Below are 23,530 nucleotides of genomic sequence, written 5' to 3' on the forward strand. Positions count from 1 at the left end.
CATGTAGAAGAAGGTGCTCTGGTCAGATGAAACCAACATTGAACTTTTTGGCAACAATGCAAAACATTATGTTTGGCGTAAAAGCAACACAGCTCATCACGCTGAACACACCATCCCCACTGTCAAACATGGTGGTGGCAGCATCATGATTTGGGCCTGCTTTTCTTCAGCAGGGACAGGGAAGATAGTTAAAATTGATGGGAAGATGGATGGAGCCAAATACAGGACCATTCTGGAAGAAAACCTGATGGAGTCTGCAAAAGACCTGAGACTGGGACGGAGATTTGTCTTCCAACAAGACAATGATCCAAAACATAAAGCAAAATCTACAATGGAATGGTTCAAAAATAAACATATCCAGGTGTTAGAATGGCCAAGTCAAAGTCCAGACCTGAATCCAATCGAGAATCTGTGGAAAGAACTGAAAACTGCTGTTCACAAATGCTCTCCATCCAACCTCACTGAGCTCGAGCTGTTTTGCAAGGAGGAATGGGAAAAAATTTCAGTCTCTCGATGTGCAAAACTGGTAGAGACATACCCCAAGCGACTTACAGCTGCAAAATCGCAGTATTAACTTAAGGGGGCTGAATAATTTTGCACGCCCAATTTTTCAGTTTTTGATTTGTTAAAAAAGTTTGAAATATCCAATAAATGTTGTTCCACTTCATGATTGTGTCCCACTTGTTGTTGATTCTTCACAAAAAAATACAGTTTTATATCTTTATGTTTGAAGCCTGAAATGTGGCAAAAGGTCGCAAAGTTCAAGGGGGCCGAATACTTTCGCAAGGCACTGTATGTGGCAGGGTCTACAGGCAATTACGAACTACGAAAAGAAAACCAGCCATGTCACGGACACTGCCATCTTGCTTCCAGACAAACTAAACACCTTCTTTGCCCGCTTTGAGGATAATACAGTGCCACTGACGTGGCCTGCTACCAAGGACTGTGGGCCCTCCCTCTCCTTCTTCGTGGCCGACGTGAGTAAGATATTTAATTGTGATAACCCTTGCAGGGTTGCTGGCCCAGACTGCATCCCTACCGCATCCTCAAGGCATGCTCAGACCAGCTGGCTGGTGTGTTTACGGACATATTCAATCGCTCCCTATCTCAGTCTGCTGTGCCCTCATGCTTCAAGATGGCCACCATTATTCCTGTACCCAAGAAGGCAAAGAGAACTGAGCTAAATGACTATCTCCCCGTAGCACTCACTTCTGTCATCATTAAGTGCTTTGAGAGACTGGTCAAGGATCATATCACCTCCACCTTACTGGCCACCCTAGACCCACTTCAGTTTGCATACCGCCCCAACAGGTTCACAGACGATGCAATCGCCATCACACTGCACACTGCCCTATCCCATCTGGATAAGAGGAATACCTATGTAAGAATGCTGTTCATTGACTACAGCTCAGCATCCAACACCATGGTACTCTCTAAGCTCATCATTAAGCTTGAGGCCCTGGGTCTCAACCCCGCCCTGTGCAATTGGGTACTGGACTTTCTGATGGGCTGCACCCAGGTGGTGAAGGTAGGAAATAACATCTCCACTTCGCTGATCCTCAACACTGGGCCCCATAAGGGTGCGTGCTCAGCCCCCTCCTGTACTCCCTGTTCACCCATGACTGCGTGGCCATGCACGCCTCCAACTCAATCATCAAGTTTGCAGATGATGCAAAAGTAGTGGACTAGATTACCAACAACGACGAGACAGCCTACATGGAGGAGGTGAGGGCACTCGGACTGTGGTGTCAGGAAAACAACTTCTCACTCATGTCAACAAAACAAAGGAGATGATCAGGACACAGCAGAGGGAGCACCTCCCCCTATCCACATCAACAGGACAGCAGTGGATAAGGTGGAAAGATTTAAGTTCCTCGGCATTCACTTCACGGACACTGAAATGGTCTGAAATGGTCCACCCACACAGACATTGTGGTGAATAAGGCTCAGGAGGCTGAAGAAATTCGACTTTTCACATAAAACCCTCACAAACGTTTACAAATGCACAATTGAGAGCATCCTGTCGGGCTGTAGCATCACCTGGTACGGTAACTGCACCGCACATGACCGAAAGGCTCTTCAGTGGGTGGTGCGGTCTGCACACCGCATCACCGGTTGGCAAACTACCTGCCCTTCAGAACACCTACAGCACCCGAAGTCAAATGAAGGCCAAAAAGGTCATCAAGGATAACAACCACCTGAGCCACTGCCTGTTCACCCCACTACCATCCAGAATGCGAGGTCAGTATGGGTGCATCAAAGCTGGGACAGAGAGACTGAAAAACAGCTTCTATCTCAAGGCCATCAGACTGTTAAACAGTCATCACGAACACAGAGAGGCTGCTGCCTATATACAGACTCTAATCATTGGCCACTTTAATAAATGGATCACTTGTCACTTTAAATAATGCCACTTTAATAATGTTTCCATATCTTACATTACTCATCTCATATGTATATACTGTATTTTATACCATCGTGCCTATGCTGCTCAGTCATCGCTCATCCATATATTTATATTTACATAAACTTATTCCATCGCTTTAGGTTTCTGTGCATTAGGTAGTTGTTGTGGAGTTGTTAGACTACTTGTTAGATATTACTGCAATGTTGGAACTAGAAGCAGAAGGATTTCACTACACTCGCATTAACATGTGCTAACCATGTGTATGTGACCAATACAATTTGATTTGATTTGACATCTGCACTGAACTGAAGGGTAGAGCTGCCGCTTTCAATGAGTGGGACGCTAAACAGGACGCCTATAAGAAATCCCACTATGCTCTCCGACAAACCATTAAATAGGCAAAGCGTCAATAGAGGGATAAGATTGAATCCTACTACACCGCTCTGACGCTCGTTGGATGTGGCAGGGCTTTCAAACTATTATGGACTACAAAGGGAAGCCCAGCCGCAAGCTGCCCAGTGACACAAGTCTACCAGCCAAGCTACATTACTTCTGTGCGCGCTTTGAGGCAAGCAACACTGAAGCATGCATTAGAGAATCAGCTGTTCCGGACTACTGTGATCACGCTCTCCGTAGCCGATGTGAGTAAGACCAGGTCAACATTCACAAGGCCGCAGGGCCAGACGGATTACCAGGAAGTGTACTCAGAGCATGCGCTGACCAATTGGCAAGTGTCTTCACTGACATTTTCAACCTGTCCCTGACCGAGTCTGTAATACCTACATGTTTCAAGCAGATCACCATAGTCCATGTGCCCAAGAACACCAAGGTAACCTGCCTAAATGACTACCGATCTGTAGCACTCATGTCGGTAACCATGAAGTGCTTAGAAAGGCTGGTCATGGCTCACATCAACACTGTCATCCCAGAAACCTACTCCAATTCGCATACCGCCCCAACAGATCCACAGATGACGCAATCTCTATTGCACTCCACACTGCTCTTTCCCACTTGGACAAAAGCAACACCTACGTGAGAATGCTGTTCATTGACTACAACTGGATCCTGGACTTCCTGACAGGCCACCCCCCATGTTATAAGAGTAGGCAACAACACATCTGCAATGCTGATCCTGAACATGGGGGCCCCTCAGGGGTGTGTGCTTAGTCCCCTCCTGTCGTCACAGTTCACCCACAACTGCATGGCCAAGCACGACTCCAACACCGTCCTTAATTTTGCCAACGACACAACGGTGGTAGGCCTGATAACCAACAATGATGAGATGAGCCTATAGGGAGGAGGTCAGAGACCGGTCAGTGTGGTATCAAGACAACAACCTCTCCCTCAACGTAAACAAGACAAAGGAGATGATCGTGGACTACAGGAAAAGGAGGGCCGAGCATGCACCCATTCTCATCGATGGGGCTGTATTGGAGCAGGTTGAGAGTTTCAAGTTCATAAGTGTCCACATCACCAACAAACTATCATAGTCCAAACACACCAAGACAGTCGCGAAGAGGGCATGACAATGCATATTCCCCCTCAGGAGACTGAAAAGATTTGGCATGTGTACTCAGATCCTCAAAAGGTTCTGCAGCTGCACCATCGAGAGCATCCTGACAGGTTGCATCAATTCCTGGTATGGCAACTGCTCGGCATCCGACCACAAGGCGCTACAGAGGGTAGTGTGTACGGCCCAGTACATCACTGGGGCCAAGCTTCCTGTCATCCAGGACCTCTATACCAGGCGGTATCAGTCAAAGACTCCAGTCACCCTAGTCATAGACTGTTCTCTCTGCTACCGCACGGCAAGCGGTACTGGAGCACCAAGTCTAGGTCCAAAAGGCTCCTTAGCAGCTTCTACCCCCAAGGCCTAAAACTGCTGAACAGCTAATCAAACGGCTTCACGGGCTATATGCATTGACCCCCTCTTTTTTTACGCTGCTGCTACTCGCTGTTTATTATCTATGCATAGTCACTTTAGCCCTACCGACATGTACATATTACCTAAATGACCTTGACTAACCCGTACCCTCTGTATATATTGCCTCGTTATTGTTATTTTATTGTGTTATTAGTTTGTTTAGTAAATATTTTCTAAACTCTTATTTTTCTTAAAACTGTTGTTGGTTAATAAGGACTTGTAAGTAAGCATTTCACAGTAAGTGAAATGCTGTTGTATTGTATTGTAACACCTGTTGTAACCGACGGCAATACCCTAAGTGAGTGTGGTCTCTCCAGTCCACAGTTCACAGCTGGGCCACACTGACTTGACACACGAGAGGGGAAAAAACTATGGATGAAAAAAAGAGGCTGGGAATGAAATCCTGTGTTCGATAACTGACTAAATAACTGTCAAGAGAATGTGACTAATTGGCAACCTGTTGCACTGTGTGTCTCGCCTCTCACGTCCATCTCTAAATCCCCACTCTGTCCCTCCTGATAAATGAACCTCTTAATGTGTGATCATTCTCCTGGAAGGAGACCCCGGCCCCCTGGAGGCCCCTGGGGGCCTCTCAACAACCATGTCAGCTGGTCACTAAGGATCTGAGTGAAAGTCATCATCAGGCCTCTCGGCTAAAGATACTCTCCACAGACCTCTGAGAGAGAGAGAGAGAGAGAGAGAGAGAGAGAGAGAGAGAGAGAGAGAGAGAGAGAGAGAGGAAGGAGAGAGAGGAGAGAGAGAGAAGGCACAGGAATACCTGGCTCCCTGTAGAGGAAAGGCTGTGCAACCACTGCACAACAGCAAAACCTGAGACGGGGCTGCATTTCCTGACTAAATGTCAAAAATATAAAACAATTAGAGAGTGTCAATTTCTCAAATTTGAAACCCTTTTTCAAGGTTTCAAAGACCTCTCTGATGATGATCGGCTACCCGTCCTGTTGTGGGAGGACGCAGAGAGCTGTGGGTTGGTAGCGCACGACATTGCTACCTGCCATAAGTTGAGGGACAGTGTCTGACAGACCAATCAACCTGCACATGTACTCTACTGTATACTTATTGTTGAATGTATGGTTATTTTGGCCCTTGGTTATTGTTGTTACTGTTGTCCTTTTGACAATTTTTATTCTCATTTTTATTCATTTTTTTACATTGTAAACATCCAAAATAAGCTTTGGCAATATGTACATTGTTACGTCATGCCATAAAGCGAATTGAATTGAATTGAGACAGAGAGATACAGATACAGATATTTTACATCTAGGCTCTGTGGTGGGCCAGCCTTGGAGGCGTGAGAGGACAGACAGAGACAGACACACAGGCAGAGGGGTCTTGGTTTTCAGCCATGCTCCACTCACGACACGGTTCCTTGGCGTCTGATTGATAGATCTCTGTTACAAGCCCCGCAAACTCACTTGGATACCCACTACTTCAGTTGGCTGGATATGTTGAAGACCTAGTCTTTAGTCTATGAGCCAGACAGCCTCTCTTTCCTTCTAGGCATATGAGTAGGGTTTGGGCTTTTTCCTGACCACATGAATGCAGCAGTAACTCTGCGCTAACGTTATATACATGGACTATAACTAGGCTTGACCCTATCAGCTGCTGCACAGTCTAGGGAAATTATATTTCTGTTAAATGTTAAATGTTATATTTCTCACTTCCACCCCGGTGTATGTCATGAAGTAGGGTGATATGTGATGCAGCATCCGTCCTCTGTACTATCATTGTGCCGTATCATGATATCTTCTGTTGTGTTTGATGTGTTCCAGGAAGCAGGAACTGCTGACCATCTCCAACGTGCCCTTGGGAGATTGCCCCCCATCGCCCCCCCGCACAGCCCCGCCCACCATGAAGGTAGGACACGTACCACCTCATGCCCGTCTCACTTATACCATTTTCACACTACAGAGCAGAGTTGAACTGTGCCAAACTGGCATTGTTACCCATCCACCATAGTTGCTGGGACCGTGCTGGAAAGGACAGTATGGTAAGTAAATACCCAAGTGAGCACGGTATTGTTTGGCTCTGTGCAATAGTGTGAAAAACTGAAAATGGTGTCGTTGCACTGTCTGAACCTGGCCAATCAGAACACCTCAGAGAGGAGCCATGGTAGCAGACTCTGTCCGCGTCCCAAATAGCACCCTATTCCCAGAGCCTGGTCAAAAGTAGTGCACTGTAAAATGAATAGTGTTGATGACGCATAGTGAGTCAGCCCTATGAGGACTAGGTGGGCATTCACTGTTCATAGAGGGTAACTCTGTTCATAGAGGGTAACTCTTTAGAGGTCATAGTGGAGACGAGAGAGAGTCAGAGGGAGCTGCCAGATTCAATAAGATCTAACACTTGTCTTTCTGTGGACTATTTTAATGTAGGGACATTATTTCTATAAATATTGTCATGGCTGTTGAAAGAAGTGGACCAAGGTGTTACGTAAAACTAGGAGTGGTGGGTGGAATCAGGCGCAGAGAGCAGGGTTCAGTCGTTTGTCAAATCTATTCACCGGCGCAACAAAAACGGTCACGCCAACACACAGGGCGTGTACAAGTTATCAGTCCAAACAACAGGACAAAAATAGTCCGGAGAATAAAGACACAAACAAAATAACACCATCCAAAAGGGTAACAAGAAACAAGCTCGCACAAATACCCAGCGGGCCTAGTGCCCTTAAATAGCCTACAAACAAACCCTAACACAAAACAGGTGTACCCAATTACCCAATAACCAAAACAAACGGAAAGGGAATCGATGGCAGCTAATAGGCCGGCGACGACAACCGCCGAGCACCGCCCGAAGAGGAAGAGGCACCATCTTCGGCGAGGTTCGTGACACAAGGTGCAGCCTGGCGAGCGTTAATTTTCCTTTTATTATAAAAATGACGCCAACAAAACAACTAACGAGAAAACAACCGTGAAGCTTTCAGGGCTAAGTGTCACAAACAAAGTTAACGACCAACACTGAAAGGAGGGAAAAAAGGCTACCTAAGTATGATTCCCAATCAGAGAGCGGTAGACAGCTGTCCCTGATTGAGAACCACACCCAGCCAAAACATAGAAATGCTCACCCCACATCACACCCTGACCTAACCAAATAGAGAAATAAAACAGCTCTCTAAGGTCAGGGCATTTATCCTCTGGTGCGGGACGTAGACCCCGCTCCACTTCTGGCCCACCCTGCTTTGGTGGCGCCTCTGGTGTGGGGACTCTCGCTGCCGACCCCAGACTGGGCACCCTCGCTGCGGGTCCCGGACTGGGCACCCTCGCTGCGGGCCCCGGACTGGGCACCCTCGCTGGAGGCTCCGGACTGGAGGCCGTCGCTGGAGGCTTCGTGCCATGACACTTCGCTGGAGGCTTCGTGCCATGGATCATCACTGGAGGCCTCTTGCCATTGATCATCACTGGAGGCCTCTTGCCATTGGATCATCACTGGAGGTTTTGTGCCATGGATCATCACTGGAGGCTTCTTGCCATGGATCATCACTGGAGGCTTCTTGCCATGGATCATCACTGGAGAATTCGGGCCATGGATCACCACTGGAGGCGTCGGGCCATGGATCTTCACTGGAGGCCGGGTGTGTAGAGCTGGCACAGGGCTTACCGGGCTGTGGAGACGCACTGGAGGCCTAGTGCGTAGAGCTGGCACAGGGCTTACCGGGCTGGGCAGACGTACAGGAGACCGGGTGCCTGGAGCTGGAACAGGATATACTGGGCCGTGGAGATGCACCAGAGGTCTGGAGCGCAGAGCTGGCACAACCCATCTTGGCTGGATGCTCACCATAGCCCGACAACTGTGGGGCGCTGGCACAGGACGCACTGGGCTGTGGATGCGTACCGGCGACACAGTACGTGTAACCGCAAAGCATGGTGCCTGAAGGGTCACATGCTCCTCAAACCGACTGTCTTGCTCCAGACTCCAACCCCTCCAAACTCTTTCATCCCTCTCTACTGCCAACCACTCCTCGCTCAAACAGTCCAAGAATTCCTCCTCGGTCTCAGACTCACCCCTCAGCACCGACGCCCACGTCATCTGCCCCCCCCCCCCCAACAAAAATATATTTTGGGGCTGCCTCTCAGGTTTCCGTCGTGTCCTCCCCTCCTGACCACGCTGCTTGGTCCTTTGGTGGTGGGTAGAGGACAGACACTGTCACGGCCGTCGAAAGAAGTGGACCAAAACGCAGCGTTGTGAGCGTACTTTTCCCTTTTTATTAGATAATGTCGCCAACTAAACAACAAACGAAAAACAACCGTGAAGCTTTCAGGGCTAAGTGTCACAAACAAAGTTAACTACCCACACTGAAAGGAGGGAAACAGGGCTACCTAAGTATGATTCCCAATCAGAGACTACGATAGACAGCTGTCCCTGATTGAGAACCATACCCGGCCAAAACATAGAAATAAGGAAACATAGAAAAGAAAACATAGAATGCCCACCCAACATCACACCCTGACCTAACCAAATAGAGAAATAATACGTCTCTCTAAGGTCAGGGTGTGACAAATATAGACAGTACCAGTCAAATGTTTTGACACACCTACTCATTCCAGGGTTTTTCTTTATTTGTACTATTTTCTACATTGTATAATAAAATTGACATCAAAAAAGACATCAAAACTATGAAATAACACATATGGAATCATGTAGTAACATGTAGCATTCTCTCAACCAGCTTCACGAGGTAGTCACCTGGAATGCATTTCAATTAACAGGTGTAGCTTGTTAAAAGTACATTTGTGGAATTTATTTATTTATTAATATGTTTGAGCCAATTAGTTGTGTTGTGACAAGGGGTAAATAGAAGATAGCCCTATTTGGTAAAACACCAAGTCCAAATTATGGCAAGAGCAGCTCAAATAAGCAAAGAGAAATGACACTCCATCAATACTTTATGACATGAAGGTCAGTCAATCCGGAAATGTTCAAGAACTTTGAAAGTTTCTTCAAGTGCAGTCGCAAAAACCATTAAGCTCTATGATGAAACTGGCTCTCATGAGGACCGCCACAGGAAAGGAAAACTCAGAGTTACCTCTGCTGCAGAGGATACGTTCATTCGATTTTTGTTGCGTCACCTTGAAGCAGGCTGGCCCCCCTTATCTAGTCTGCAAGGAGAAGGGCGTGAGATTAACACGGAAGTGGGAGAGAAGAGGAAAGAGGGAGTTAAGGAATAGAAAGTGTAGAATACAGAGAAATAGAAAGAGAGAAATAAAGAAATAAAGAGTGAAGTCAGAGAGGGGGAATCAGTATGACACAGAGATGGGGAGTTAAATCATTATCTATACTGTATCCTATAGTGTACGTACATGATGAGGCTATTACTATGCATAGTACCTCAACTCTTGATTAATATACTGCACTGTTGATGGACCCAGAACACAAGCATTTTGCTGCACCTTTTATACCTGCTGTCAATTGTGTTCGTAACAAATACGATTTGATTTGATTTGAGATTATTCATAGTCAATCCCTTGATCAGTCATTTCCATAGTGTGATGATACTGACTGGGTTTTTAAAGGCAATAAACAACTTCTCTCATAGCAAACGGCCTATGCGCCATCCATGCTAGTCGGAATTTTTTTTTCTAGTTTCTTGGTTGGGTTTGGATTTCAAGGATGCTCATTTGACCATTGACACGAGATAGACATCTATCCAATCCTACCGCAGATCACACACATACTGCAGTGAGGCAGACCTGCCCATCAGAGCAGCAAATTTGACTTTGTTTACACAAGACAACACCTTGTGCATTTTTTTTTTAACTTGAGAAATACTGCACCGAACAACTTAGCCGGATATAAAATTACACAATACATTTTTTTGAAAATCTTAAATGAATTCTGACTACTTTGAGGAGGTAATACCGGCTTTCTTCCTATGGTCTCATGGGGGACAAACATCAGTAACTGCCTCATCGAACCACACCCTCAAGACTGAAGTCTAGTTTTTCTTAATGAGTAGTAGAGAAACACAGAATTGCTGCGTTCAGACGCTCTTTAATAAAGGTCCGGTACGTAGCTTTGTGGGCCGACCCGACAAATTCACATACTATGAGGGTACAAGGCGAGACCCAGATGCAGATGGTTGGAGTCTTAGATGTTTATTAATCCAAAAAGAGGTAGGCAAGAGAATGGTTGTGTACAGGCAAAAGGTCAAAGCCAGTTCAGAGTCCAGTAGGTACCAAAGGGCGGGCAGGCAGGCTCGAGGTCAAGGCAGGCAGGCTCGAGGTCAAGGCAGGCAGGCTCGAGGTCAAGGCAGGCAGGCTCGAGGTCAAGGCAGGCATAAATAATAAATGATAAATACACTGGGGGAAATAAACGACACCTGGAGGGGGTGGAGACAATCACAAGGTCAGGTGAAACAGATTATAGATCTGTCATTCTCATTGAAAGCCAATTTGATAAGCAGTGGATCTATTCTATGTGCACTATTTCTATGCTTACCGATACAATGACATCATCTGGTTGTAAGGAGATCATTTGCACCCAATTCAGCCCGCTGGAGTTGTGCTACTCACTGCTAGTAGCTGGTATGGCATAGTTTGTTTGCTGTTGTTCTAGACATCTCTAGTAGTATAGTGAAGCTGCCAGGCTGACACTTCTCTGATCGAGTACTTCACACGTGTGTTTGTGTGCGTGTGTGCACACACATACACACATTTCATAATGAGATGAGTCATTTTGTAAGGAACCACTTCCGAGTCTCAAGTCTTCCTTATTCTAAGACAAAAAGAAAGTGTGTAAACAGCATATTGAAAATGTAAATGTTCCCTGTCCTGAACGATAGGATTCAAATGAAAGGAGTTGAATGAGGATGAAATGAAATGTGAGTCGACACACAGGCAGGACCTGTTCCACTTAGTCAATGCACAACAGGACATTCCTGTTTGTGGCTTTGAATGACATAAGAGAAAGCTGAACATAGCAGAGAGCACTCAATTCTCACATTCTCCAAGGAGAAAATGAAGGACGAGGGAGGTTTTGTTTGAAGAAAGGGTTGTTGGAGGCAGAGAAATAAAGGAAATGAAGGCGGTTGAAGACCAGGTTGTGAAAGAAAAGGAAGCGAGAGCGACAACAGTTTTTGTTGAATTAACAGTGGACGTTTTTTTCTAGTCCGACTGAGGAGCCAGAAGAGTTAAGTGTGTATTGCAGTGTTGTGTTGTGGTACAGGATGCCTTGATGACAGAGCACTCTAGTACTGTGTAACTGCTTCATTTGTTAAGAGGGGACAACTGGTACATTTGGTTGAGAGAAAGTGTGATTGAAAGAGTGTTTGCAATGGGGGAAAAGTGTGTCTATGCTGTTGAGGGTAAAAGACACACACCACGCACACACGCACATACACTGCACTGTTGGAACTAGAAACACAAACACTTCGCTGCACCGTCGATGATATCGGCCTATTTGTGTATACGACCAATCCAATTTGATTGGATTTCACACACACACACACAGTCTGAGAACCCCTGTCAGAGGCCCACACCACGCCACCCCCACCCGCCCCCTGCTGCTTTTCTCCCAGTGCCCAGAGTTGAAGTCAGCTGTGCAGGCAGGAGAACAGTGGAGACTGGCCTCTCTGGAGCTCTGCGTTTCTGGTTCTATCTCTACCAGGCTAGCGGAATGCTAACCGAATGCTAACGATGACTCAGGTACTGTTCTTACTGTAGCTGTTATCAGGGATCATTAGGAAAAGCTCCCATACTTTATTGTACATTATGGCTTACTGTCTGTCCAGTTAATTCCAATAGTTTAGTAGAGTTACACATTGCCTCTGCAGGAGGTTTAGTAATGCCGATATTTCTTATATGCGACAAGAGTTGAATTACCACCAGGTAATATGAGCTAGTATGACAGGTTTTACTTTCAAGCGTATTCAATGGTACGTCAATGGCGCATGTACATTCAAGATTTACCCCAGTGTTTGACCCAAAAGGCTCAGACTTTTCTGTTTCCAACTATGCGGGCCCGAACCCGTGTCTCACTGGGCCATGGCTCTGGTGGACCTGCTCTCACCTGGGGCCAAAGCCAGGCCGCTGGTACTTTTCAGCTGTTGTTTACATAACAATGACTATCTGTGGACTTCTCTGCTTCTCACCAAGCAACTATTTTGATGATGCAGAGGTTGTGATTCTGCTCTTCGCAAGTCTTCACTGTCAGCCCTAGCTATGAAAATACAATTTCCCTAGAATAACATAACGTATATAACATATAACATATTATACACTAGCGCAACACTGGTGTTACAGTCAAACGGCAACGATAGTGCTGTGGCGAGCGCCTGGAGACCGTGGTGTTAGAATCCTCCCAGTGCCAGTCCTTCCCTTTAATCTTGGTGTGGACAGCGCAGGGCGCAGCAGGTTTCCCTGGGAGATAAGAGAGAGAGCAAGAGAGAGAGAGATGTTGCTGAGCTCCGCTTAGTCTCTGTGGAGGGCCAGGCAGTAAAGGGCAGAGAGAGAAAGAGAGAGATAAATACAGAGGCGTAGACCATATATATATACAGTGCACTGGGGAAAGTATTCAGACCCCTTAACTTTTCCCACATTTTGTTACATAAAATGTATTAAATCATTTTCTTCCTCCTGTAAATCTACACACAACACCCCACAATGACAAAGCAAAAACAGGTTTTTAGAAATGTTTACAGATATATATATATATATATAAAAAAAATGGAAATCACATTTACATAAGTATTTAGACCCTTTACTCAGTACTTTGTTGAAGCACCTTTAGCAGCGATTACAGCCTTGAGTCTTCTTGGGTATGATGCTACAAGCCTGGTACACCTGTATTTGGGGAGTTTCCTGAGTGCTTTGGAGCAGGTTTTCATCAAGGATCTCTCTGTACTTTGCTCCGTTCATCTTTGCCTCGATCCTGACTAGTCTCTCAGTCCCTGCAGCTGAGAAACATCCCCACAGCATGGTGCTGCCACCACCATACTTCACTGTAGGGATGGTGCCAGGTTTCCTCCAGACGTGACACTTGCAATTCAGGCCAAAGAGTTCAATCTTGGTTTCATCAGACCAGAAAATATTGTTTCTCATGGTCTGAGAGTCTTTGGGTGCCTTTTGGCAAACTCCAAGTGGGCTGTCATGTGCGTTTTACTAAGGAGTGGCTTCCATCTGGCCACTACCATAAAGGCTTGATTGGTGGTGCTGCAGAGATGGTTGTCCTTCTGGAAGATTCTCCCATCTCCACAGAGGAACTCTAGAGCTCTGTCAGAGTGTCCATTGGGTTATTGGTCACCTCCCTGACCAAGGCTCTTCTCCCCCGATTGCTTAAATGCTGCAGAATTGTTTTGGTCCCCTTCCCCAGATCTGTGCCTCAACACAATCCGGTCTCGGAGCTCTATTCCTTCGACCTCATGGTTTGATTTTTGCTCTGCCATACACTGTCAACCGTCGGAACTTTCTAAATCATGCCCAATCAATTGAATTTACCACAACTGGACTCGAATCAAGTTGTAGAAACATCTCAAGGATGATCAATGGAAACAGGATGCACCTGACCTCAATTTCGAGTCTCATAGTAAAGGGTCTGTAAATAAGGTATTTCTGTTTCTTATGTTTAATACATTTGCAAAACTTTGTCATTATGAGGTATTGTGTGTAGATTGATGAGTGCAAACATGTATTTAATCAATTTTAGAATAAGGCTGTAACATAACAAAATGTGAAAAAAGGCAAGGGATCTGAATACTTTCCAAAGGCACTGTATATATATATATATATAGAGAGAGAGAGAGAAGAGAGAGAGAGAGAAGAGAGAGAGAAGAGAGAGAGAAGAGAGAGAGAATAGAAGAGAGAGAGAGAGAGAGAGAGAGAGAGAGAGAGAGAGAGAGAGAGGTGAGAGAGAGAGAGAGAGAGAGAGAGAGAGAGAGAGAGAGAGAGAGAGAGAGAGAGAGAGAGAGAGAGAGAGAGAGAGAGAGAGAGAGAGAGAGAGAAAGAGGGGAGAGAGGGAGAAGAGAGAGAGAGAGAGAGAGAGCAGAGAGAGAGAGGAGAGAGAGAGAAGAGAGAGAGAGAGAGAGAGAGAGAGAGAAGAGAGTTGAGAGAGAGCAGAGAGAGAGAGAGAGGAGAGAGAGAGGAGAGAGAGGAGAGAGAGAGGAGAGCGAGAGAGGAGAGAGAGAGGCAGAGAGAGAGAGAGAGAGAGGAGAGAGAGAGAGGAGAGCGAGGGGAGAGAGAGCAGAGAGAGAGAGGAGAGAGAGAGCAGAGAGAGACAGAGAGAGAAGAGAGAGAGAAGAGAGAGAGGAGAGAGAGAGCAGAGAGAGAGAGAGAGAGAGAGAGAGAGAGAGAGAGAGAGAGAGAGGAGAGAGAGAGAGGAGAGAGAGAGAGAGAGAGAGAGAGAGAGAGAGAGAGAGAGAGAGAGAGAGAGAGAGAGAGAGAGAGAGAGAAAGAGAGAGAGAGCAGAGAGAGAGAGAGAGAGAGAGAGAGCAGAGAGAGAGAGAGAGAGAGAGAGAGAGACAGAGAGAGAGAGAGAGAGAGAGCAGAGAGAGAGAGAGAGAGAGAGAGAGAGAGAGAGAGAGAGAGAGAGAGAGAGAGAGAGAGAGAGAGAGAGAGAGAGAGAGAGAGAGAGAGAGAGCAGAGAGAGAGAGAGAGAGAGAGAGAGAAGAGAGAGAGAGAGAGAGAGAGAAGAGAGAGAGCAGAGAGAGAGAGAGAGAGAGAGAGAGAGAGAGAGAGAGAGAGAGAGAGCAGAGAGAGAGAGAGAGAGAGAGAGAGCAGAGAGAGAGAGAGAGAAGAGAGAGAGCAGAGAGAGAGAGAGAGAGAGAGAGAGAAGAGAGAGAGAGAGAGAGAGAGAGAGAGAGAAGAGAGAGAGAGAGAGAGAGAGAGAGAGAAGAGAGAGAGAGCAGAGAGAGAGAGAGAGAGAGAGCAGAGAGAGAGAGAAGAGAGAGAGAGAAGAGAGAGAGAGAAGAGAGAGAGAGCAGAGAGAGAGAGAGAGAGAGAGAGAGAGAGAGAGCAGAGAGAGAGGAGAGAGAGAGCAGAGAGAGAGAGAGAGAGCAGAGAGAGAGAGAGAGAGAGAGAGAGCAGAGAGAGAGAGAGAGAGCAGAGAGAGAGAGAGAGAGAGAGAGAGCAGAGAGAGAGAAGAGAGAGAGAGAGAGAGAGAGAGAGAGAGAGAGAGAGAGAGAGAGAGAGAGCAGAGAGAGAGAAGAGAGAGAGAGCAGAGAGAGAGAGAGAGAGAGAGAGAGCAGAGAGAGAGAGAGAGAGAGAGAGCAGAGAGAGAAGAGAGAGAGAGCAGAGAGAGAGAGAGAGAGAGAGAGCAGAGAGAGAGAGAGAGAGCAGAGAGAGAGAGAGAGAGAGAGAGCAGAGAGAGAGAGAGAGAGAGAGAGAGAGCAGAGAGAGAGAGAGAGAGAGCAGAGAGAGAGAGAAGAGAGAGAGAGCAGAGAGAGAGAGAGAGAGAGAGAGAGAGAGAGAGAGAGCAGAGAGAGAGAGAAGAGAGAGAGAGCAGAGAGAGAGCAGAGAGAGAGAGAGGGAGCAGGACAGACAGACAGATGGGTGGGTATTTTACATCTAGACTCTGGAGGCAGTAGAGGACAGACAGACCCGATCTCTTGGTTCTCAGCCGGTCCAGGCTCCGCTCACGACACGGTTCCTTTCTGATTAGTGTCCGATTGATAGATCTTCATCTGGCCCCTAGGAGTTCCCCCACGACCCCCAGTGGCCCTCGGCAGCTCTCTCACCTTAGACGGGGGACGACAATGAATCACCAAGGTGACAGTGCCCATCTGTAGGGCTGTGTGAGCCTGGCTCATTGTGTTGACTCTGTGGGACTAGCTGTGTGGGTTTAGGCCTCTGAGGCAGGTTAATGTATAACTAAATGATAACTCCCACTGCACTGACAGCTGTGGGATTAGCATGTTCACCTGAGCTCAGGTGGATCGGTGCTACAGTAAAGAGATGTTTTTACTGCTGGGAAATGGATCATTTCCCTGGTTTTCCTGGTTTACATAGTACTAGGTTGTATATCTCAAGGTAAGACATGGATTTTCCAGGTCTTGGTGGGTTTTAGTGCTATTGCTGGTGGTGTTCGACTATGATATAACATGTTGCTGTAATGCCTTGGGTTGAATGGCTGCGTTGATCGGGAGTTCTCTGTACCCGTGTAGATAGGGAATCAGTCATTTCAGTGATCCATTTAAGCCCACACCTTTCAAAGCGTTTGTGTTCAGCTTTGTCATTAGTGTTTGCATAAAATATGACCTAAAAAGTACATTTAACTGGCGTTAGGCTCACTGTATGAAAAGGGGCATTTTACTGGTGCCTCGTGTATTTCTGCTAAGAAGTGTTTTGACTGCCTTTGTCTGCATTCTCTACCTGACAACATCGAAACCTGTGATTCAAACAATGTAGTTGATTGTGTTCCTCATCCGTTGTGCTTTTCGCATATTTCCCGAGTAGGACTTTTGACTGTCACATAGAGAGCGACGTGTTTGTTGATTGACTGTCAGTCACTATAAAGGCCAGGACAACACTGTATAAAACAACGTTTTAATCCAGGATGGATCTTCTTCCGGTCAAAAACTGTCAAGGCCTTTTTGTTTCTTTGTAGAGTTTTTCTTTCCATCACCTATTAAATCATTTTTAAAAATCTCATATTCTATCCAAATAATGTTTTTGACTCGTCCTTTGCTTATTTATAATATTTATAATGGCTGGTATTTGCCCACAACATTGTGTTGTTTGTGAATTTGGAAAGTAGGGTCACACAAAAGCTGCTTATTAACATAGGGCCCACTTCATAACAATTTCCGGAAGGAAATCTATTTCACAGTAGTAGGTCATATTCCATAGAAATCTTAGACAGCTACTTTAAGTATAATGGAATCATGTGTTAATTACAACTTTACTTCCTGATCTCCACTCTCATTGAGCTCTGTCACGTTCTGACCTTTATTCCTTTGTATTGACTTTATTTAGTATGGTCAGGGCGTGAGTTGATGTGGGCAGTCTATGTTAGCTTTTCTATATATTCTATTTCTGTGTTTGGCCTGATATGGTTCTGTCAATCATTGTCCCTGATTGAGAACCATATTTAGGTAGCCTGTTTTCCTTTGTGTTTTGTGGGTGGTTATTTTCAGTCTTTGTGTGTCTGCACCAGATAGAACTGTTTCGGTTGTCACTTTGTTGTTTAGTATTTTTGAAGTCTTCAGTTGTTTATTAAAATGATGAACACGAACCCCGCTGCGCTTTGGTCCTCTCCTTCTTCCACCCAAGACAGCCATTACAGAGTTCGGAGTGGTCCCTATATTGACATTAGTTATTTGAAATGTTTGATGATTGTTACAATAATGATAATGCACAACATTTGTCACCAATATTTAGTTGTCTGTACTTTCATTCTTTACATTTTTACCATCTTCCTGTCAATGAGATTTTGACCCAGAACTTCAGTATACTTTCATAGAAGGCCAGGAGCACAACAACAGCCCATTATTTTTCTGGAGTGACTGTTTTGAGGAAGTGGAGTGGGCTTGGTTTTCTGTGTTTGGATAATATACTGTACATATGGGTGTGAGAGGGTGTAGGACTGTCCTTCCTTGAGTGCTCTGCCTTGGCTCAATGAGCTCTTATTGGGAACCAGGGTGGAAATGCTGCTCGCTGGAGATGATCGTGGTGTGATAATTGTAGTTACTGGGTTTGAGAAGTTTCAGGTCACGTTCAAGGCTACATTGCAGACTGCCCAGTCAGGCATCAGATTTCTATATCACATGACGTGTTTAGCTAGTGTACATCTCAATTTAGACAGCCTGGAACGTAGCCTCGGTGACCAGACCTCTCTCCGTTTCCATAGAAATACCCCCCAAAAACCTTGGTCACACTTAAAAATGATCAAACCCTTTTTTTTCAATTTTCGCCCAAAATGATATATGGAAATCTAACTGCCTGTAGCTGAGGACCTGAAGCAAGGATATGCATATTCTTGATACCATTTGAAAGGAAACACTTTGAAGTTTGTGGAAATGTTAAATTAATGTAGGAGAATATAACATATTTGATCTGGTACAAGATAATGCAAAGAAAAAAACATGCATTTTTGTTTTTTTGGTACCATCTTTGAAATGCAACAGAAAGGCCAATATATGACTTGGGATTCTAGGCGCAATTTATATTTTGGCCACTAGATGGCAGTAATGTATGTGCAAAGTTTTAGACTGATCCAATGAACCATTGCATGCCTGTTCAAAAGTTTGTATCAAGACTGCCCAAGAATGTAAGCTTTCTTCCAATACCATATATGTCTATGTCCTGGAAAGTGTTATTGCTACTTACAACCTCATGCTAATCGCATAAGCCTACGTTAGCTCAACCGTCCCGCGGGAGACCCACCAATCCTGTAGAGGTTTTTAAACCATCTCACACTGGTGTTATGCTTTGTGGACATCCCAAAGCCATACCTCAACCTATACCAAATAAACCCTAATTGAAAATATTTGCCATGAATTAATGTAGTGCTTTTTTTAGGAAATACAGTGCACTCCACTTCTAGTGATCACATTGGTCCAGGACAATTTGATACACTAGAACTGCATCAATTCTACCTGTATGGCATTGTAGTAAAGTAATCACCTCTGTTTCTCTGTTTGTTTCAGTCTGCCGAGTTCTTTGACATGCTGGAAAGGATGCAGGTAAGACTCCTCCTTCTCCTTCCTCTTTCTCTTCCTTCTCTCCTTCCTTCTCTTCTCTCTAAGTTCCCACTGCTGCTGGCATAGACGTGGTGATGAAAGCACGACACGTTCATCACTTTCTGAGATTTTAATCAAGGGGTCCTCCCCTAACGAGCAGAAGGGTCCGTTATTAAACCACGGGAGTTTGGAGGGGGAACGCGGGCCGCACTTAATTTGAGGAGCCGAGAACAACGGGTCCAATCTCTGGTCCTGATTGAGTAATGAGCCGAACCAGACCAAGTTAACGAGCTCCCTCTAAAAAAAAACATTGATTTCTCTGACCTATTCTGCTACACTGTGTCTATGGTGTTCTGGGATTTTCTGTGGGATTGGGGTTTTAGGCAGGATGGGGGCAGGAAGAGAGTGGGTGGTGGTGGCAGCTCTGCCATGCCAATTTGGGGACAGTGGGGGAGCTTTTGAAAGAAAGAGAGAGTGAGCGGAGGAGGACAGGAGATCGATAGCGCATGATAACAAGTGGGCGAGAAGGAATGAGGACAGAGGCCACACAGGCCCACTGCCACCTCTGAGCCAGTCCTTACCAGACCCCTCGCTGTCCCCACAGCGTCACATCGACCCGCACTACTAACTAGACTAGAGCAATCGATGGCCGAACAGTTGAAAGGCCTCTATCTGGAATGGTTGATCACAAAGCCCGTCTCAGTGGGATCGAAGATGGCTGTATTAAGACAGACCCCTAGCTTTGATCTAACCCAGCGGTGTTGACAAGTAGTCCCCCACTGAGATGTAGCTGTTCCCCCATCCCCTCCACTGTCTGTCTCTCTGAGCTAGCCTGGTCCCAGATCTGTTATTGCTGTATTGCCAACTCCTATGGTCATTGTCAATACAGCACAAACAGATCTGGGACCAGGCGGAGGCAAGCATCACTGGAGGACGAGGACCATTCAAACACATGCAGAGAGTGCTTAGATCAGGGGTGCCCAACCCTCTTCCTGGAGATCTACTGCTCTGTGGCTTTTCAGTCCATCCCTCATTTAACACACCGGATTCTACTTATTAGCTGCTCAACAAGACCTTAACCAGATGAATCAGATATGATAAATTAGGGTTGGACTGAAAACCTACAGGACAATAGATCTCCAGGAAGAGTGTTGGGCAGCCCTGGCTTAGATAGATAGACAGACCAGTCTGTGCGTTGACCACTGCTTAGATAGACAGACCAGTCTCTGCGTTGACCACTGCTTAGATAGAGAGACAGACCAATTTGTGCGTTGACCACTGAAATCAATAATGTAGGGATAAGGATACGGTTTAAGTCTGGTAAATGACTTGTGAGATTCTGTGTGTGTGGTAGGTCTTAATTAATGGCCTTCCACAAACAGAGTACAATACACAGAGTAGTGTGTTTGTCTACCAATGAAATCGATGATTTTTTTAAATTTTTTTATTTTACCTTTATTTAACCAGGCAAGTCAGTTAAGAACACATTCTTATTTTCAATGACGGCCTGGGAACAGTGGGTTAACTGCCTGTTCAGGGGCAGAACGACAGATTTGTACCTTGTCAGCTCGGGGGTTTGAACTCACAACCTTCCGGTTACTAGTCCAACGCTCTAACCACTAGGCTACCCTGCCGCCCCAAGACAGATGAAACGTAGGGACAAGGATGATTGAGATATGATTACGCCTGGTAAAATACTTGAGAGAATCTGTGTGTGTGGTAAGGATTCGGGCTTCAGAGCCTCTCTCCACATACACAGAGGTCTTTCTTCACAGGTCTCTCCAGCAGATTGGTAATTGTGCAATTCAGGATGTCAACAATTCAACTATGTCGGCTTGGCTCTGCATATATTACGCAAACACTTCTTATTACCAAGCAAATATTTTCCCTGGGTTCCACCAATCAAATGTTTACCCAGAGAATGTACAGTCCAGTATATAAGTACAGTAACTGATTTGGGAGTTAAGTGTAAGTCCAGGAATGATCTTTTTGTACCCTTGTGACCCTCCGTCCACATGCGTGACCCTAACCAGGTCCCTAAATCGGAGGAGACGAAGCCCCACTCGCAGAGAAGCAAGGTCTGAGAAACACACATACACACACGTCAGTGTCACCACTAGAATGCTTCTCTGTCATGATGCATTGACCTCGCCTCTGTCCATTCCTTTATTCATGTATTCCTTTATTTGTTTCTCTCCCCCCCATCCCTTCTTTGTTTGATTGCGATGGTGGTCATCCTCTGCGCTAGCCCTGCCAGCCACTGGAGTAGTTTCACCACTCTCTAAATGACTTAGAACTCTCTTAAGATCCCCCTCAACCAGGACAAAATGTAGGCTAACATAAAATAACAAAGAGCTTTGCATAATGAATGCGATTCCCCTCAATCTCCTGGGACTATATACAGTGTAAAAACAAAGTCAAGGAGATCGATTGGAGTCGATGGTGAACGTCCAGGGATGGACTGGCCGTAGGTCAATTCTGGCAAACGCCAGATGGGCTGGTCCATCTTTAGTCCATCTGTCTAAAAAAAAAAAAATGTTTGTGCAAAATTATAATAATAATAATAATGGGTGCCTCAAGTAAAAAAAAAAATGGGCTGGCGTGGTGGGCCTCGTGGGACAAAATGGGGCAGTGTGATAGAAATACGCAGGCCTATTTCTAGTCCCAGTCCGTCCCTGTGAACATCATATCACAGCGGGTTTAAAGGTCATACACCAGCTGACTGCTAAACCAGCCCCAGTGACTTAATGATGAACCCAGGGGCTCACAGAGTCAATCCTGAGACTCGTATCCCTGAGATTGTCGGAAGGTTTAGACTCCTCCATCAATGTATGCCCATTTCATTAATGTGTTTCATTGTGTTGCATCACTCATTGGACCATCAGTTGCTTCTGTGGAATAAGTCACTGTATATATGTTCACCCTGAGTTTCTGTGTTCACGCTTGCTATAGTGACGGACTGCCTCAGTTGACCTCATTGTAATGTAGTTCAAGGCCCTGTTTGAGTTCTTTACAAACACAACCTGCCTTTCTCCCTTCCTTGAAGCAATCACTGATCTTACACAAATTGATAGGTGTGAGCAATAGTTCTATTTCATAGCATTCACCAACCCAGCCTTGTCAGATCAGGGATTTCTTTACGGAAGAGAGGAAGGAAATAGGCGTTCCCTGAAGTATTTGAACAGGGCTGTAATTATTCCAGCCTGTAAGGTTAATGATCTGTGTGTGTCTCTCCTCTCTCTGTCTGACAGGATGACTACATCCCATACCCGCGGATAGAGGACGTGAGTCAGCGCTCTGATACGATCATATCAATTGGATCAAAACACGATGCACAAACAAGCATGAACAACACAAACCCACATATACAGTACACACACACACACACTCACACACACACACACACACACACACACACACCCAGTTATGCACATACTGCTGGTCAATGTAAACCAGGGCTCAAATAACTTTTATAGGCACATTTATGATCAAAGTTCCATGCTCTAGGCAGTGTTCTAAGGTGCTGCATCGCGGTGCTTGAGGCGTCACTACAGATCCGGGTTCAATTCCAGGCTGTGTCACAACCAGCCGTGACCAGGAGTCTCATAGGGCGGCGCACAATTGGCCCAGTGTCGTCCGGGTTAGGGGAGGGTTTGGCCAGGGGGGGAGGGGGGGCAGGCTGACCTCAGTCGTCACTTGAACGGTGTTTCCTCTGACACATTGGTGCAGCTGTCTTCTGGGATAAGTGGACAGGTGTTAAGGAACGTGGTTTGGCGGGTCATGTTTCGGAGGACGCATGACTCGGCCTTCACATCTCCCGAGCCCTTTGGGGAGATGCAGCGACATTGGATATGACGAAATTTTGGAGACAAAGGGGGCTAAAATAACAAATGTTTATTTATATGGCCCTATTCTTGTGGATGGGGATATTTTGGTACACAAACCCTGCCCCTTGGCTGTGTGGCTTAGATTCTGGAGAAGGGTAGCCCATACCCGCAGGTGATCCTGCCCCAGTTTGGGGGTTACTGGATTGAGGATGCCGAGGCACCTGCAGGCACCCCCACTTCTTCGGAGAGCAGCTTCTGTGAGGAGGATGACGGAGGGGGCATGAGCCCTGCGGGGGGGTTTGGCTTCAGGTTGGAGTGTAACAGCACGGCCAGGGCCTACCGCAAACACTTCCTGGGCAGGGTGAGTCAAGGCCTATTTGACTTGTAGTAATAATGTGGATGTGTGAGTGGGGGAGGAAGGGGGGTCTGCGCCTGCATGTGTGTGTTGTGTGTCTGTGTGTGTGTTTATGTTGATGTGTGTACGTGTGTGTGTGTTCTCTGTAAGGTTGTGTATCCCTCTTTAAGTCGTTCTCCATTCAGTGTTGTTCCTATTTCAGGCATAATTCTGCTCTGGGATTATGACTAAGCATGTTTTAAATATATATTCATGTTCAATAGTTCCGGACTCACACAAATTAAGAATCAGTCGTTTGGAAAAGGAACGTGTAATTGACTTAAATTATGCGGAGATCTGTGAAATATTGAGTGTAAGACCTTACTTGAAGGTGTGTAACTTCTTTAAACTG

At 45.9% G+C, this 23,530-nt stretch overlaps 1 protein-coding gene across 11 annotated transcripts in view; it reads left to right on the plus strand.

The window, feature by feature from the left end:
• Positions 1–23,530, plus strand: part of rap1gap2a (RAP1 GTPase activating protein 2a) — a 129,263-nt gene that overhangs the window by 64,383 nt on the left and 41,350 nt on the right. For 3 of the 11 annotated variants that reach the window (XM_064984434.1, XM_064984433.1, XM_064984431.1), the window contains 5 exons: positions 6,122–6,206; positions 18,925–18,960; positions 20,991–21,035; positions 22,209–22,241; positions 22,927–23,145. In XM_064984434.1, the coding sequence (XP_064840506.1) occupies positions 6,122–6,206; positions 18,925–18,960; positions 20,991–21,035; positions 22,209–22,241; positions 22,927–23,145 (418 nt within the window). Of the gene's footprint in view, positions 1–6,121; positions 6,207–11,291; positions 11,480–11,791; positions 11,990–15,769; positions 16,307–18,924; positions 18,961–20,990; positions 21,036–22,208; positions 22,242–22,926; positions 23,146–23,530 lie in introns of those variants that run through there. The other 8 variants (XM_064984437.1, XM_064984435.1, XM_064984436.1 and 5 more) reach the window with 8 other exon arrangements.

The sequence above is a fragment of the Oncorhynchus masou genome, chromosome 13 (genome assembly GCF_036934945.1).
Source record: "Oncorhynchus masou masou isolate Uvic2021 chromosome 13, UVic_Omas_1.1, whole genome shotgun sequence".
Lineage (NCBI taxonomy): Eukaryota > Metazoa > Chordata > Actinopteri > Salmoniformes > Salmonidae > Oncorhynchus > Oncorhynchus masou.